The 16489-nt window shown below is 43.6% G+C and overlaps 1 protein-coding gene across 5 annotated transcripts in view; it reads right to left on the reverse strand.

Moving 5' to 3' along the window:
* Positions 1–16489, reverse strand: part of LOC126334869 (atypical protein kinase C) — a 704619-nt gene that overhangs the window by 572886 nt on the left and 115244 nt on the right. For 3 of the 5 annotated variants that reach the window (XM_049997563.1, XM_049997561.1, XM_049997562.1), the window contains exon 2: positions 3592–3976. The exons of the other annotated variants lie outside the window; for them this stretch is intronic. In XM_049997563.1, coding sequence (XP_049853520.1) covers positions 3592–3712 — 121 coding nt within the window. In that variant the 5' untranslated portion in view covers positions 3713–3976. The remainder of the gene's footprint in view (positions 1–3591; positions 3977–16489) is intronic. 5 annotated transcript variants of the gene reach the window in all.

Genomic DNA, 16489 nt, shown 5'->3' on the forward strand with positions numbered 1-16489 from the left:
GGATAGCGCGACTGCAGGGATTTATCTCTGGCACGCCTCCCTTAAAACCCACATTCTCAACGTATTGTCCCACACTACATTCGTAGTGCCCCGCCCAATATACTCATTACTTGCGGCGCGTTGCCGATTCCCGTAAGAGTTCGGGCACTGTTTGTGCATTCGCACAGAAGAAGAAGAAGAAGAAGAAGAAGAAGAAGAAGATGGTCAAGTGGCCGGTCAACCTTTACTATAAGTATATATATATATATATAATACGGTTAACAGAATTACAAAAAGTTTTAATGTTTATAAATTTATAGACGTGTCGGTTTTAGAAAATTTAACATACATAGAACTATGGTTCATGATGCTGTCAAACACGTGGAGATAGATTAAAATCTGTTGAACCCGAACGTTGGCGAAACTTTTGAGAATTTCGTAACAGACAGAAAGATAAAGCAAGCACCCATGTATTGAAGGAAACACTGAAATGACTTCAGCAGCTTGTCTTAGTAGTGGAAGATATTGCTGTCGAGGTAATATTTTATGAACGTTTGGTAAACTGTTGACAAGCCGTTGCAATACACGTCTATCAGCTCAAGTTGGAAGTAATGAGGAACATCATCAGCACCCAACAGCGAGAGCTATCTGACATGCAAGCTGAAATCAGTCTACAATCGTGCAGTGTCCTGGAGTCTCTATGAAGACTCCTCACGTAATATTTCAGTTACTGAAACGTAATCACTGACGTCTGGTCCACAAATAACTGCCTCGAGTTCCGTGAAATGTTACATCTCATGAACTTTAAGCTAATTTTCAACAGGATAAATTTTGTTTGATAGCATCAGTCTCGGCTGCCGTGATTCGCCCGCGGCGTCCACTTGCAGCGTTGCTGTTCCCTCTTATTCTCCGCGACCAAAGAGCACGAACTCGCCGAGAGCTGATTGGCCAGGCTTGCTGTATGATGTAGAAAGCATGACTCCTCTGTGCCATGGGTCGTTTTATGTCGCTCCTTATTTCTTCCGGAGGCTCGCTATCTGCTTCTCATAATTAATGAAGTGTTTGCGTATAATACTTTCTCCGTGTCCAAACCAAGTTACGTCTGAACCAAAACTCGAGCTTCTGAAGACATTCGTTAGGAGCTGCAAGTAAACTAACGAGGAGAAGCAGTGGTTAGAAATCGAGAACTATACTCGAGAAGACGGGAATACAAATTTCTGCAAGTTGATCATGACGCGGCTTGAATACAGAGAGACGTATGCGGCGACGAAAAATTACGAAGCCGTAACAAGAACTAAGTTGGTTCTGTTGTGTAGAGCAACGGGAAAATATGTTTAAGAAAAAGAGAATGGAGTTAGATCAACGCTCAGAAAAGCAATGAGATAACCTCCTGTCGTTCAGCTACCAACCACGCACAAATAACAAATGCACATCCAAAGGATTAACACGTGGTCAATAAACTTACGTACTGCGCACTGTTAGGGAAAAAAAACCACTAGACGAAAACTAGGTGTAAATCCCTTGCTTTCACTACCTTGCTCTCATTGGGTGTAAGAACACAACTGGCGGGTCTTCTGTCACGTTACTACATACAATGGATTCTACGTGGGTACCTGCATGTGTGTTAGTGATATGGTCTACTGGAGACCAATACCGCATCATGTGGATGTCCGTATTACATTGATCAAATGTGTTACACACCCTGAACGCACATGACCAAACGATACAAAATCGACACTCCAATACTTGCAAACCTGTACGATGTGCTGATCAAAATTTAATCCTTTTACGATCATCATTTTTCCGTTTTCAAGAAAGAAAAAGGTCATTCATACAGATGAAGAATGGTGTGAGTACACGATGGTTGCTGCGTTTATTAACGGTAATGGAACTTACCAGGTGGAGATTCGAATGTTTCATGTGCAGAGAATGTTCACATGCAGCCTACCATCTGTTTCGGACACTGAGGAAGGCGAATCATTGACATGAGTGGCATGGGCGGATAATATCGATAGATCGTACATATAGTTAGCTGTAGTGTCATAACTGCAGAACGAGTGGTGACGTAATAGACTCAGGACAACAACTTGGCAGAGTAAGAGGACTACACCACATGGTTACATGACTGTTCCACCAGCTCTGAGAACAGATGGATGAAAATAACTGAAATCTGGGCAGAGGTTACAGACAGAGTGTCACCAAGAACCGTCGGGAAAAGTTTACGAGAATCTGGGTTGAGGTCTCGAGTTGGTACGCGCTGCTTAGCACTGACACGATACTACGGACAACAGGGACTTGCGAGGGATAGAGCTGGGGTCAACTGCGACATTTACTGGCATTTGTGGTGTTCAGCGAAGAATGTCATTTGTGTCTGTGGCCAATGTGAACTTAGGCAACCTGATGAAAGGTCACAGAAAGCAATGATTCTCAAAACCCATACCTCACCAACTGCTGGAACCATGGAGTGGGGAGTTATTGCATGCGAGAACAAGAATAATATTTATTAGAGGGCGGCCGAATGATCACCTGTTATAATACTGTTAATGCCTAGGATGGCAAATGACATATTCTAGCAGGAGAATGAAAGACCCCACAATGCAATTCACAGCAAAACACCTTGATGAATGAACGGATCCTTCACTAGCCTACCCAGTCCTTTGGTATGTCACCCAGAGAGTATGAGTAATACGCGATGACAAAATGTACAGTGTGGTCAGAAATAGCCTGAAAAGCTTGTAAGGGTGTTGCAGGGTAGGTTGTACTGAGAAATAATTAGTAAGAAAAAAAATACGATATGTTACATCCTTTCCGTGATAATTAGTATTGAAATTAGCCAATCAGTCCGCTGCACGCGCAAATTCAAACGGTCCGCCAGATACTATTAGTGTCAGTTGTTCCGATAAAGTAGATGGTAGCGCACGGTACTGCTCAATCTTTGGCTCGAATTCGATCCTTACTACCGTCGCACGTTCAATTTCTCTACAGTTCTCCTGTTCGGGTTTAGGAATCCGAAACGAAGAACACGTTCGGCGACACAGTCTCTGGTGGGTAGCTTGAATTAGCGCGCTCAACAGATTCATTAGCTGAATTCAATGCTAATTAACTCGGAAACGGCGCAACATATCCATTTTTTTCTTAAAAATTATTTCTCAGCAAAAGCTACCCTGCAACACCCTTACAAGCTTTTCAGACTGTTTCTGACCACACTGTATACTTCCAAACTAACCATCAGTCAAGAATTTTCATAAACTGACACATAATTTGCTTCGGGTACGGTAATAAATTACTCAAGATTACATTCGGAGGCCGTTGCTTCCATTCCACCAGAAATCCAAAGGTGCATTTGTGCCTGCAGGGGTCACACACACAATACAGACGTTGCCGATGGTCGTCGGTTCTGAAATAGTCATTTAGTGCCCGTTGCATGATAAAAGTTTGATGAATATTGGACTCGCACTTCACGGTGCAACCCTTTCCGTCTCCACCAGTGTCCTCCGCCGGTTCAGCCTGTGATCTACGAGCAGTGAAGCCAGCTTGTGGACCGTGCAGCGGCAACAAGCAGCGAGCGGCGAGCAGAGAGAGAGAGAGAGAGAGAGAGAGAGAGAGACGTACCTGGGCGTTCGAGGTGTCCCCCGGCGGCGCCGGACACGCCCTGCAGCAGGATCTTGGCCGGGCTGAGCGCGCACAGGCAGCGCGGCAGCAGCGTCTCCAGGCTCACGGGGCTGCAGCCCATCTTTCACTGCACTCCACTGCACATCACTTGACACCACACCCACTGTGCTACCTGTCCCCGCAACGTCCTCCTCGAGTTAATAATTCGTGAGACACTTCACTCGCTGAGAGTTGACGCTTTGCTTCTAATGGAAGAAAGGACCTCGGATGTCCTCTATTCTCCGGTTACTATGCCGAAAGACTTTGCGTCCAAAGTCGAGGTAGGTAGGACTTTTTTGCACGATACAGTTGTTATCTTCTAATCAAATTTCGTTAGATCTGAGTCCTGCAATAAAAATCACTACTTAAGATATCAATTGTAGGTGAAAGCCATATGGACCTCGCTATTCTTACACAGAAGAAACAGAACATTCGCGTTCGACAAATCCACACTGACAACGATCATGATACATCGATAAATAACTGATGTATTACATTTGATTTAATCATGTTGTATGACGTAATGGAAAAAAACAATAGCTCATGCGCATAGAATTTTTTAGAACCGGAGCGCTGTGTAACAGAACGAACCATCCATGGTCGGCTTAGAAATCCCTCCTACATACCCCTAAAATTGCGTACGATAGACCACGGAAAACCTAAATCACGATGGACGGACAGAGACATGCACTCCTCTCTTCTCAAATACACATCTAGGTTCTTAATCACCGTTTCATTCCGCTCGTTATAAACAGAGAAATTTATCACTGTTTTTCTTCTAATTTCATTAAACAATATTTACAGGCGGTTGTGTCTTTCTTGCGACAAAAGATCTGAACACCGTTTCTCTGGCTCCTGCCGTTACCATTCCAAGAAGTAAGTCGTACCGAACGTCTCACTGTTCAAGACGTATTTTCAAATATTCATTGTGAATGCTTCTGTCAGTCATCTGTAGACTGGATGCTGTATGTGAAAACAATTTAAATATCTAGAACCTTTAAGGCATCTTAAATCGATGTACATGACGAGTTCGAGCTTCATTTACCACCATTAACGCGCATTGTTTTACAATCCGAACTATTCAAATACAATGGAAACATCCCCCAGGCTGTGGCTAAGCCATGTCTCCACAATATCCTTTCTTTCAGGAGTGCTAGTAATGCAAGATTCGCAGGAGAGCTTCTGTAAAGTTTGGAAGGTATGAGACGAGATACTGGCAGAAGTAAAGGTGTGGGGACGGCGCGTGAGTCATGCTTTGGCAGCTCAGTTGGTAGAGCACTTGCCCACGAAAGGCAAAAGTCCCGAGTTCGAGTCTCGGTCCAGGACTCTGTTTTAATCTGCCAGGAAGTTTCATATTCAAATACCCCTCTATGGCCTCTCCAAATAAGCTTTCGTAATAAGCACTGCTGAATTAACATACAATGAAACACGCATGAGCACAGAATGAGTTACCACAGCCAGAAAATCTTCCTTGGTACAGAAAAGCATTGCTCCCAGAAACTCGTGTAACACGAAAAAATACGAGACTCTTCAGCTTTAAGTTACTCCACGAATCGTATTTTGACGGAACCGTTGACAGAGTGTACGCCGTGAAAACGATGGCTATCTTGTTGTTCACTCCGGCTATGAACACATTTTTTAATCCGGAGTAACAATTTTCTGAATGCTTTTTAGTGCACTGTCTCACATAACGATGCAAAATTTTCATCTGTAAAGTCATTAACTATGCCATGATGGCACGAGTTACGTACTATTCTAACTAGGAGGCAAACAGCTAAAAAGGGTACCCGTAACCGAGGTCGTTAACGTATGCTAAGGTGGTGGCGTTCTAGATACAGCGAGTCGAAATCCTTGCAACGATATCAATTATCTTCAATAATCATCCGTGGCTGAGACTTCCTGATAACCAGACCTTTTGTCAGCGCACTCCGCATTAAATTTCCGAGCATCTCTCCCCTCGATAATCGAGTGTTCTAACAGTGGTCAGCACACTGTACACGCATTCGGGAGGAAGACGGTTCAAATCCGGATCCGGCCATCCTGATTTAGGTTTTGCGAGATTTACCTAAGTCGCTTAAGGCAAATGCCGTGATGGTTCCTTTAGAAGGATACGGCCGATTTCCTTCCGCATCCTTCCTTAAGCCACCTTGTGCTCTGCCTCTAAAGACCTCGTCGCCGACTGAACAGTAAACATTCATCTGAGTGAGGGTACGTCACACTGTCATGGCAATCCGTCCGTCGGATGATTGTGTTAAGCTCGCCGGACCCTTTGGTGCTATTGGAATGGAGTAGGTTACCCGCTATTACCTAGTTCCCCCACTGCCCACCCCTCAGCCTTTTGTATCACTATCATCGCCAATACAAAACAGTACAATGCAGTCTTTATATAGTCGTCAGAGACTTAAACAGATGCATTTTGAACAATACATTTCAAATCTCGCGAGCGAAATTTGTCAACTGGCAGGACGCGATTTAAAGAGAGAGAGAGAGAGAGAGAGAGAGAGAGAGAGAGAGAGAGAGAGAGAGAGAGAGAGAGAGAGAGTCCAATAAGACGGCAGAAACAGTCCCTTGCGGTAACCCAGCCAAACGTGTCGTATGCAATGAATACACCCAACGTTTAAGAGCGAAAAGGATAATTACTCTGAGATGGGACGCCATGCTTAACATTCCGACGTAGTGACCCTTCGATTCTGCTTACTATACGCAATTCTTGTTTCTCGAAGAGGGTTGCCACGCTGGACACTATCGTTCTCTTTCGACAGCAGCCCACGTCCAGGAAGAGGAAGGAGAGGACGTTCAGCTAGAGTGCCGCTGTCGAGCCGCGGAACACCGTGCGCCAGCCGGCGCGGAGCCTGCAGCAGCTGACGTAACGGCACACGCGGCCGCTGCGGCTGCTTACCGTACTGTTAGCCAGGCAGGCCAACACACGCCGCAGCAGGACAACTTGCCTAACCGCACGCTGATTCAGCCGACACAGGCGCGCTCCTCACTCCCTGGCCCCATTCCCGGAACCATTCCTCCTCGATGCTCACCTTGTCAATGCGTAATCTGCAAGTTGCAGCAGAGTAGTTCCTATGTCGAATACACTTTCGCACTACATGGACCGACCTCTCTCCAGTACGGGGAACTTCGTATGGCAGTGTTTACAAAAAACACTCAGCGTCTAAACCGAAAAGAGACTTTTACTCACAGCCTGCTGGCTGATACGGCGCAGGGGCTAAGACGGTGGACTCGTATTTGGACCGGGAGAATCCAAATTACTGCTCTGCCACCGTCATTTGCGTGTTCCCTGTTTTCCTTAAAATACTTCAGGGCAATTCCGATATAGTTTGAAGGAAAAGGCATCCCCCCCCCCCCCCCCAATACTTGGCTGAATGACCTACACTACAGCTTCCTCCCTGAAACCACAGTAGGCGGCGGTGTGCAAATTTCTACACTTCTTCTTTCTCCGGTGAACAACTAAGATCTCACAGTGTTTAGTTGTTCTGCACGTGCACTTAGCTCGAATACCAGGGCGCAATCTGCTTCCAACTTTTCGATTACTGCTCCTCAAGTAAAGCGCTCATTTTCGAATGTTGGTTTCAAATTCGCGGTGATTCACTAGATAAGTCTGTTTGATAGCTCAATTAAAAAAAATTAATAAATTTACACGATATACTGTACGAAAACTATATATTTACCGTAATTCAAACATTGCTCCGTTTCGGAGGAAGGTTCAGTAGACAACCGTTCTCGCCCCTGTGGCCTTTTAATTCCGACCGTGCAAAAGAGTACATTAGAATAATTTTGCTCGTCCTCTATGCCCTTCTTACCGAAGTTCTCCATTCATAAGAAGAATCTTAAGGAAATATAACTCATTCACGAAGTGGCTTACAAGGCGCTTGTTTCACCGACTCTTGAATATTCTTCATCAATCTGGAACCGTAACCTGGTAGATCTGATAGAAGAGAGAGAGAAGATCCAACGAGCGGTGCGTTTCGTCACAAAACCGTTTAGTCCGAATGAGCACGATACAGAGATGCTCAAAAAAAGAACTCCAGTGGCAGACGCTACAAGAGAGGTATTGTAAATCACAAAGAGGTTTACTACTAAAATTTCGAATGTGCACTTTCCGGAACAGTAGCACACGCATTACTTCCTTCCACACGCATCTCGTGAAATGACCAAGACGAGAAAACTCGAGACACTAGAGCCAATACAGAGGATTGCCGATAATTATTCTTCCCACGCGTCATTCGGGAGTGAAACAGGGAAGGGAGAATCAATTAGTGGTATCAGAAGTACCTTCCGCCACTCACCGTTAGGTGGCGTGCGGAGTTTGCTGTAGATAGACATGAAGTGAATCTATTCGCTAAAGAGTCAAGCTTGTATTCTGTCGCAAAAACCACAATACACTGCTAAACAATTGTGTTTTCCACTATCACATCAGTCTTCGGTAGACTCCCCCATTTCTAAAGAGAACAAGTATTATAGAGAAACAAAGAAGCAGTAGAGCATGCGCTGGAAACAAGATTACGGAAAGCTCGGTGAGACAACACAAGCGACACTTCAAAAACAACTTTAGGTCGTTCGCTTCAGGGATAGTTCAGCACATGCTTAGAAAACTTTTTGCTGTTAACATTTACGATTTCGTCCAACATAGGCCACTACATACAAAGCACGAGCTCGGTTGAAGAAATTCAGCGGCGGGACTGTTTTGGCTCAATGTGGATCGGGGTATGGCGGTCGAAGCAGCGGTCCCGTAACCAAAGCGGCGAAATTCGGAAAGAAGAAGCAGGAAAATGGCCAAATCGCAGATTATCAGGAGCCAAATGGTAACCGCCGGTGTTTTGGAACACGACACCACTCACTGAGGCGTGGAAACCGATGGTTCGCTCTGCAGACACGCCGCCAGTCCGCCGATCGCGAGGCTACAGATTACGCGGCCAAGTCACGCGACCGAGATGACGCTATTTTCCGCCTCCGCGCCCCACCCCGCCAGGCAATTTGCGAACAAACAGTGCCCCGTTTTCACGCTGATACCAGATGTGGAGCGACCAGGTGGCGCGGCAAACTTCTCTCAGTGCCGAAAACTCTCAGTTCAAGGCGACTGTTGCTCTGAGGGTCTTCACAAATTACTGCTACATTGCCACTTTTTCGGTTGAATAAGTCAGTTTTGCTATCAATAGGCTTGTTTCACTATCCGTTCAGTGTACTACTTCGCGGCCTGTGCGCTCGTCAGTTGGCTGTTGTGTCCGCCAGGGCCAGTGTCGGGGAGAAGGTAGTGTTCTCCAGCCTGGAGATAATGAGCTGGTCTTTCCCCAATCATCCTAAACGGGTTGTGGCAGGAGTCGACATGGCTGTTTGTGATTTCCCATGATGTACAGTTTTTTTCCAACACACGTTGCAGGAAAAAGTTCTAAAACTAATGCCACAAAGCAACACTTCACAGAAGCTCTGTTAGCAGGGTGCAGAAAATAACCAGTGAAAACGTCTACTATCTACTCCTGATTCTGATTAGCTGAAACGTTTAAATGTTACCTAAGTTTGCGGAACGACTTGGGGCTCGCAGCATCGAGGACTCTGACGGCAGCCCTCGTGGGGTGTAGAAGTCGTATGCCCTCTTGGAATGCAGGTAGCGTACTTCAGATGACAAATGAAGCTCACCTTTCGTGGTCAACCGAGTCATTTCTGGCAACACGGAAAATTGAGAGATTTCCTGAGTGCTTTCCTGTGCGGGGGAGGTGTATTTCGAGTTCAGTTGTTTCGATTTTGTAGGCGAGTGCCGCCGTTTTAAACGAGTGTGCTAGTAGCTACTTGGACCGTGGTATTTCATCTACATCAACATTCCTCAAGCCATCCATCCCTGCTGCACTCGCGAATGGTGCGTGGGAGGAATGACTGTCGTAAGCCTCTGTATTACCTGTAATTTCTCGAGTTTTCTCACTGTGTACGTATCGTGAGACCTATGTGGAAGGAAGTAACATGTTATCCGACTATTGCCGGAACGTATTCTCTCGGAATTTCAACAGAAAACTATTCCGTGACGAAACGCGCAGTTCTTCTTTGGATCTTCTCTATCTCTCGTATTAGTCCTACATGCCAAGGATACCAGGTTGATGAACAATACTCAAGAATCGGCCGACCACTTCTTTCGTGGATGACTTACATTTCCTTGCTATGAATCTCAGTGTAGCATCTGCTTTTACGACTATTTGTTTCGCGTGGACATTCGAATTAAGGTCGCTCTGGATAGTTACTCCTAGATATTATACGGTAAACACAGTTTCCAGCAGTTTGTCATGAATAGTGTAGTCGTACAATAATGGATTTCCTTTCCTACGCATGCGCAATATGTTACATATATTTACACTCAGCGTCAACTGCCAGTGCTTGCACCGTTCATCAATCCAGTGTTGTCCTTTTGCAAATCGCTACAGTCTTCTGGCGCTGCTACCTTCTTGTAGACAACCCCATCACCTAAGAATAGCATTACGGAGCATCCGACATTTCCTACTAGATCACTATACACTATGTATGAGTACACCTGGAATTACCTTCACACCTGTCGATTTTGTTTCGCTAAAAGCGACGAGTAGAGTTCTATCTGATGCGATACTGGGTAACTGGGTAAGTTTTTTTTCTTTTTGTAAACAGTACTGCGGGACAGGGTCAAACGCCTTCCTGAAGTCTGGGAACACGACATCAACCCGAGCGCTGGTATCTACAGCGCTGTAGGCACCGTGCAGGAACAGAGCAAGTTGAACGAAACGGACTTGGAGAGGCTTAATTTAAGTAAGTAAATTCAATTTGTCTTCGTGTAAATATGAGCGTTGCGTTTTTTGAGGCTCTCTCTTTATTGACATCGCACTGCCACTCTGTTGTGTTATGTGAAGACTATCGGCGGAAGTTGTTAGAAGCTAGTTGGATGTTGCGTAGGAGCTGTAAGTGGCGTTCACTTTAGTTTAATCCAGTTTAGTAGTCAGATCTCTGTACCCTTCCTGAAAGTAATTACATAGCCACAGGGCTTTTAATGACTGACTTCAGAGTTGCGTAGTTTAATCTTGTCTAGGTAGAGTCAAAGCGAAGCTGGCGACCCTATATTTAGAATGACTGGTAGTGTTCAAGAGCAGGGAATTAATCCTGGTCCGCGATTAATCGTTTCAGATTGAATCCGCGGAACAGTAAGTCACATAATGTCTCCTGAATATCAAACGTCCCTTCCAAAACGTTACCATTAGAGTCCGGGCACAAAGTCAGATCGGCAAAAGAAGAGGAAGGAAATGGTCCGTTTCCTTTTCACAGGAGCTATCCCGGCGTTTCCTTTAAATGATTTAGGAAAATTATGCATAATCTAAATATGGATTGTCCGACGGACATTTGAAACGCCGTCCTCCGGAATGACCGACCACTGTCTTATCAACTGCACCATATCGCTGAGTTTTATTTCTTTATAACATACAAAGCAAAATTTTGGTGGCGAACGAAATATCTAACGACCAATATAAAATTGATTACGTTGTGCTTGCTAATATGTAACTAAAAATAAAGTCTTAATTAAGGACATTGTTAGAGTTCTTATCAGTCCCTTGTCCCCTCCATTAACGATGTTACAAGATGACACTGAGTGTTCTGGGCAGGATACCTGTGTTAGAACGACATAACAGCCTTCTTTGAACCTAGCCTTCGCAGCTACTAAAAAGACATGATAAACAAGAGCTCTCTTTAGAAGTTTCGAAGTACAGCGGAGGAGTATATATGAACTGCATTCGCCAAGTCTCAGCACAAATCTGCGTGACTACATGTCAGCAGCTGCACAGTGCCTTCATAAACCAACCACAGCGAAGAAATACTTTGCTCTATTTCATGTGTAGGACGAATTTAATCTTACGTCCCAGAGAAATTGTATCGTTGAAGCAATTTTAAAAGAAATACTTCACTGCATAACTCGTACTCATTATTAACGTACGACGAACACTGGTATGTCTGCGGAATCAATATCTCCCTCTGGGTCTTTAAATACTATTTTAACTGGAAGGCATGTACGACAGTTAAAAATTCTCTCTCTCTCTCTCTCTCTCCCCTCCCCTCTCTCTAAACGGATACCGAAACTTGTAGTCACTTTTCCATCATATTTCAAGAAATAGTTCACGGAGCTCGAACGGTACCATCGTCTGCTTATAGAAACGACGAGAAGGGTGGGAGGGGACGCGGTAGATTTATAACTAACATGGACAATCAGAAATTTGCAGTTTTGTTCAGACATCGCATGGTGATGAAGTACCTAATGTGTCTTTCACTGTCGTATTATACGCACTTTTACGAGAAAGAAAAATCTCGAGATAATTTCTAGGTAGCCCTACAACAAATAATCTGGGGAAAATGCCCTGAAAATGTCTAACGTGTTTTGAGAGATAACTGCCTCTCTCGCCGGTATGTGCTTGTGGGTTCAGAGGACTTATGGGAAATCCGCTGCTAAGTTAAACTCAGTAAGCTCATTATACGCTGTTCTCCACTCTCGACAACATCTAACAAAAAACATAAACTGCTAAACAGTCTCTAAATTTACAACAGTAGCAGCTGTGCGCCACTTTAACTAGCTCACATCTAATACCGGTAGGTTTAGCCTGCTTTCTGTGAAAACGGAATATAACATGGCTTAGAAGACAAATAATAAAAGTAATGAATGTGATGGGCAAACATCTATTAGGCGCAGTATGATTGTAGTGGTGTGGACATGTTGGAAATGTGGTTCAAACGGGGAGCGTGCACGGGCTACGTCCCTGCTGGCGCACTATCATCTGTGCCCTCGGTGGCTCAGATGGACAGAGCGCCAGCCATGTAAGCAGGAGATCCCGGGTTCGAATCCTGAACGGGGCGCACATCTTCAACATGTCCCAAATGATGTATATCAACGCCTATTTGCAGCTAGGGTGTCGATTTAATTATCATTTATTCTAGAGAAGCTGCACGGTCATCAATGGTATCTGTTCTTTCGGAAGCAGATACTACCTTCATACATAAAAAAAAGATTCGCTGAACATGTTTACATAGTATTTCGATAAAAGGCAAAAACAAGATTGGAGGAGAAAGGAAAAAAACTGCTGAATACTCTTGGAACATAAATAAAAGAAGCGCCTATTTCGTCACCACGAATTCTGTAACTGAGTTCGCCGCTGTCTTTTCACTTGGCTCCGGAATTGTTCCTGCAGCTTTCCGTCCAGCTCTTGGCAGTGTTTTTTTTACAGTAACAGTCACCTGATTCCAGATCGAGGTGAGTACAGCCGGTAGCAAAACCCGCCGTGGCGCACAATCAATTTTACAGTCCGTGCGCTGTCGGCTGTCACTGTGCCTAGGACGGCATCCAGCGGCACTGAAATACACTGCGGGGATGGATGGAGTCCGTTTTCTCTCGTTACGTGCTCCGGCCGGACGGGACAGGACACGACATGATTAATGTAAAAACCCACTGCAGATACCGGCGTGGACGAGGTGAAACACATTCGGCTTATAACAAACAGCGCCGTATTTTCGTTTTACGGCCGGCCGTATTTTTCAGTAATTCGACTAAAACTCCGTGAAGTAGCAAACAACGGCGTACAGATAAACAACGGAGTGATGTGGAGAGTCGCTCGATATTATTTGGTAATATCAGCCTCTGGGCAGTAAAAGAATACAAGAAACAACGGGTAATGCACAGTTTTCGCCCGATTAGTACTGAACAATGCTTTGTTTACAGATCGATGGATGAGAGGGTAAGAACGAGGCCACCATTCACACAAAATCCTGGGTTCTATCTCGAGTCGACCGTAGGATTTCCTTTTTTGTCAATCTTTCTTTCAGCCACGGCAGTAATTTGTTAACGCAAAAAGTGCCAGGTTACACCATTAGCTGGAGTCTACGTATATCCCGATATATCCGACCGGATTTGTCAGTACAAAGGTTGGAGCAAGCAAGGACATACCACTCCAATACGACCACTCCTACAAAGCACTGCGCCAGTAAAACCAATCTTCGAGTTCAAGATGGCTTTGCTGTTTAATAGGTCACAAAATGACAAAAAAGAAACTATTTTCTTTCCCGATTATGTGTAACAAGTTAAAATTGTGCGCTGGAGTGGTATTTGAGCCCACATCAACGTCTTTGGAGCCCAGGAATCCACAAATTCTTTTCGCTGGAGTACGTATCGCAAACAGATTCATACAGCTTACTAATTTTTCTGTCGTTAGGCCGTTTCTCGCTGGCTGTTGCATTAGTTTTGCAGACCACAGTAGATTACAAAGAGCGGCTGACCTCTGCAACTGTGGGGTCAACAGCCGTCGTCGGAAAAAAAGTGGAAAGTACGTGAAAGAAATGCATATAGAATAAAATACATTCCACGGCTCTAAACCGAAACCTTTTTGAAAGTTGTGGATTTAGAAAAAAAGCATTTACTAGTCATGATCCGAAGTATAATTTGTTATTGATGACTGGTGCTGCTATAACAATCAGCCATCTTCAGATGTGTAACACATAGAAAATATCCTAACTACGTGTCTCTGCACTTCTAGAATTCTGGCTACATGCTACTTGCGTATTTAGGGACTTCGAATTGCATCAGCATTTTACATCAAACTGACGGCTAATTTACGAGCTCTCTTATAGTGCTGTTAATCCCAATCTAATATATGTTACGTATAAAAACATTTTACATCCAGTGTAAATTATGATTATATGTTGTCAATATGTAAGGCTAACTGATTGCTGTGTAGACTGGCATTGCTTACAAGTCTTTATTACCAATTAAATAAGAGTAACTTTCTCACGGTTGCAAGAGTTTTTTTTAGTGAAGATTTATTTTGCCCACTGTTTCTTAGATACTAAGATAAAAGCCATACCACGTTTCCTAACGGCTTCTGGAACACTCTTACTATGGGACAACTTACTACAGATTTCATGACAATTTTTACGCTTAACATTTTTCTGTAATTCTCTATGATTGTAAAGATGATGATTTATACTTCGTCAAATATAGTTTATACGCTACTGCTACTTCCCTTGTAATTATAAGCCACTGCTTTTTATGTTATCCATTCATTTAAATTACCTCAAATTATTTTGGTTTGTCAATCGTTCAGTGGTTTCTGCTACGATCAACACCCAGCAATAGCGCCATCTGGTGGAGGAACTTTCTTTCTTGTATGCCTTGGCATCAGTTAGTATTCTGCCTGCTACGATACAGACATTCCCCCGTTTACAGACTCCGTATGTCATGATCAAACGATGATGTTTAGTTTCACTTGTAGAACTAACTTAGTAATAGACTTACACAGTGAACACGAAACTGTCATACAACATAGTCAACATTATCCATTCGTTCTGGTGTCACGTCTCTTCGGTAACACACCGTGTCAGTTTTGTTCTTACTATGGACATGTGCAGAATATTTGATTCTGTTATTATAGAGGTTAGAGACTCCATGCCACAGATTGCGCAGTCCCTCCTGCCGAAGATTAGAGTTGTCCCTCTGGTGTGTGTGTGTGTGTGTGTGTGTGTGTGTGTGTGTGTGTGTGTGTGCGCGTATGTGTGTTTGTTTTAGTAGCGTAAGTTAATTCAAGTAGTGTGTATGTCTAGGGACCAATGACCTCAGTAGTTTGGTCCCTTAGGAATTCACACTTTTTTTTTTTAGTACATGGCACGCAAACATCTCTATAACTTGGGTAAGCATTGTAGTCTCAACTTCTATTTCTATGTGTCATTTATGCACTGAGTATGTATCGTTATGATTTAAGCACATCTTACAGATAATTTTACATCTTTGTTCCATCAACTTGTGTAATAAGCAACACAGCTTAAACAAAATTATGACGCTGTGTCCCGTGTCTGGTGACGTACACTAAACAAATAACTTTTGTCGTAGTACATACACAACAATCTGCCTTTCTACTTCTGCCTGGGGTTGTTCGGCCGACGTTTGTTTGCTGACTTTTTCTCACGTTTCGCCAGCACGAGTGGCTGGCAATGTCAATGCCAAAGCTTTAGTTTACACGCTACTGTCACTTCCAACATAACCAGCCACTCGTACTGGCGAAACGTCAGAAAAATCATCAAACAAACCTCGGCGGAAGAACCCGAGACAGAAGCCAACAAGTAGTTTGTCAACAGGTGGCCACGAAAGCCTTAATTTTTTTTATATTACCTTTTTATACAGTATTATTTTCTTAAATGGAATTTTCTATGTATTACAGATCTGAAGATGACTAATTAATATAGCCGAAACTGCCAAAAAAAACTTACACTTGCGATCTTGACTAATAAAAGACTTTTCCTGAATCCACAATTTTCAATAAACCCAAATCGCTTATCTCCAGTTTGACTATCTCTCACACCAATTAAACCTTTTTTTGCGATCACAATAGTTCGTGCTGCCATTAAGACCATATTTGACTCTTTACTTCATGTGGAGGATGTGCTATTCAAGAAAACCATATGAAGTGAGCACGAATAATACAGTAAATTGTACAAATTCATTCAAAAACCTCGTGCAAAGTCATTGAAAAATCAATCTCGGCTGAGGTTGGATTTTCTTTTTTTCTTGTAAGAGCGGAATGACCACACATAGCATTAAGTTTCTGGAGCTCTGTTGCTATTTTTTAAGAGGTGGATCGAATGTTTCATTTTTTCGTTTTGGTGACACTGCCTCGATGGATCATTTAAACTTGAAAGCGTCAAACTTGAGGATGAAGACTGTGCACATGAATGGGAATCGCAGAAATGCAATAACGCCGGATAAAACAGGAAGTGAAAAAGAAGAAATCTTAGAATCTTAATATTGGTGAATAAAATTAAACAACAGCCAAATACCTATTTAAAAAAAACGGTTTTGGTACAAATAATCCGG

The sequence above is a fragment of the Schistocerca gregaria genome, chromosome 2, assembly GCF_023897955.1.
Source record: "Schistocerca gregaria isolate iqSchGreg1 chromosome 2, iqSchGreg1.2, whole genome shotgun sequence".
NCBI lineage: Eukaryota > Metazoa > Arthropoda > Insecta > Orthoptera > Acrididae > Schistocerca > Schistocerca gregaria.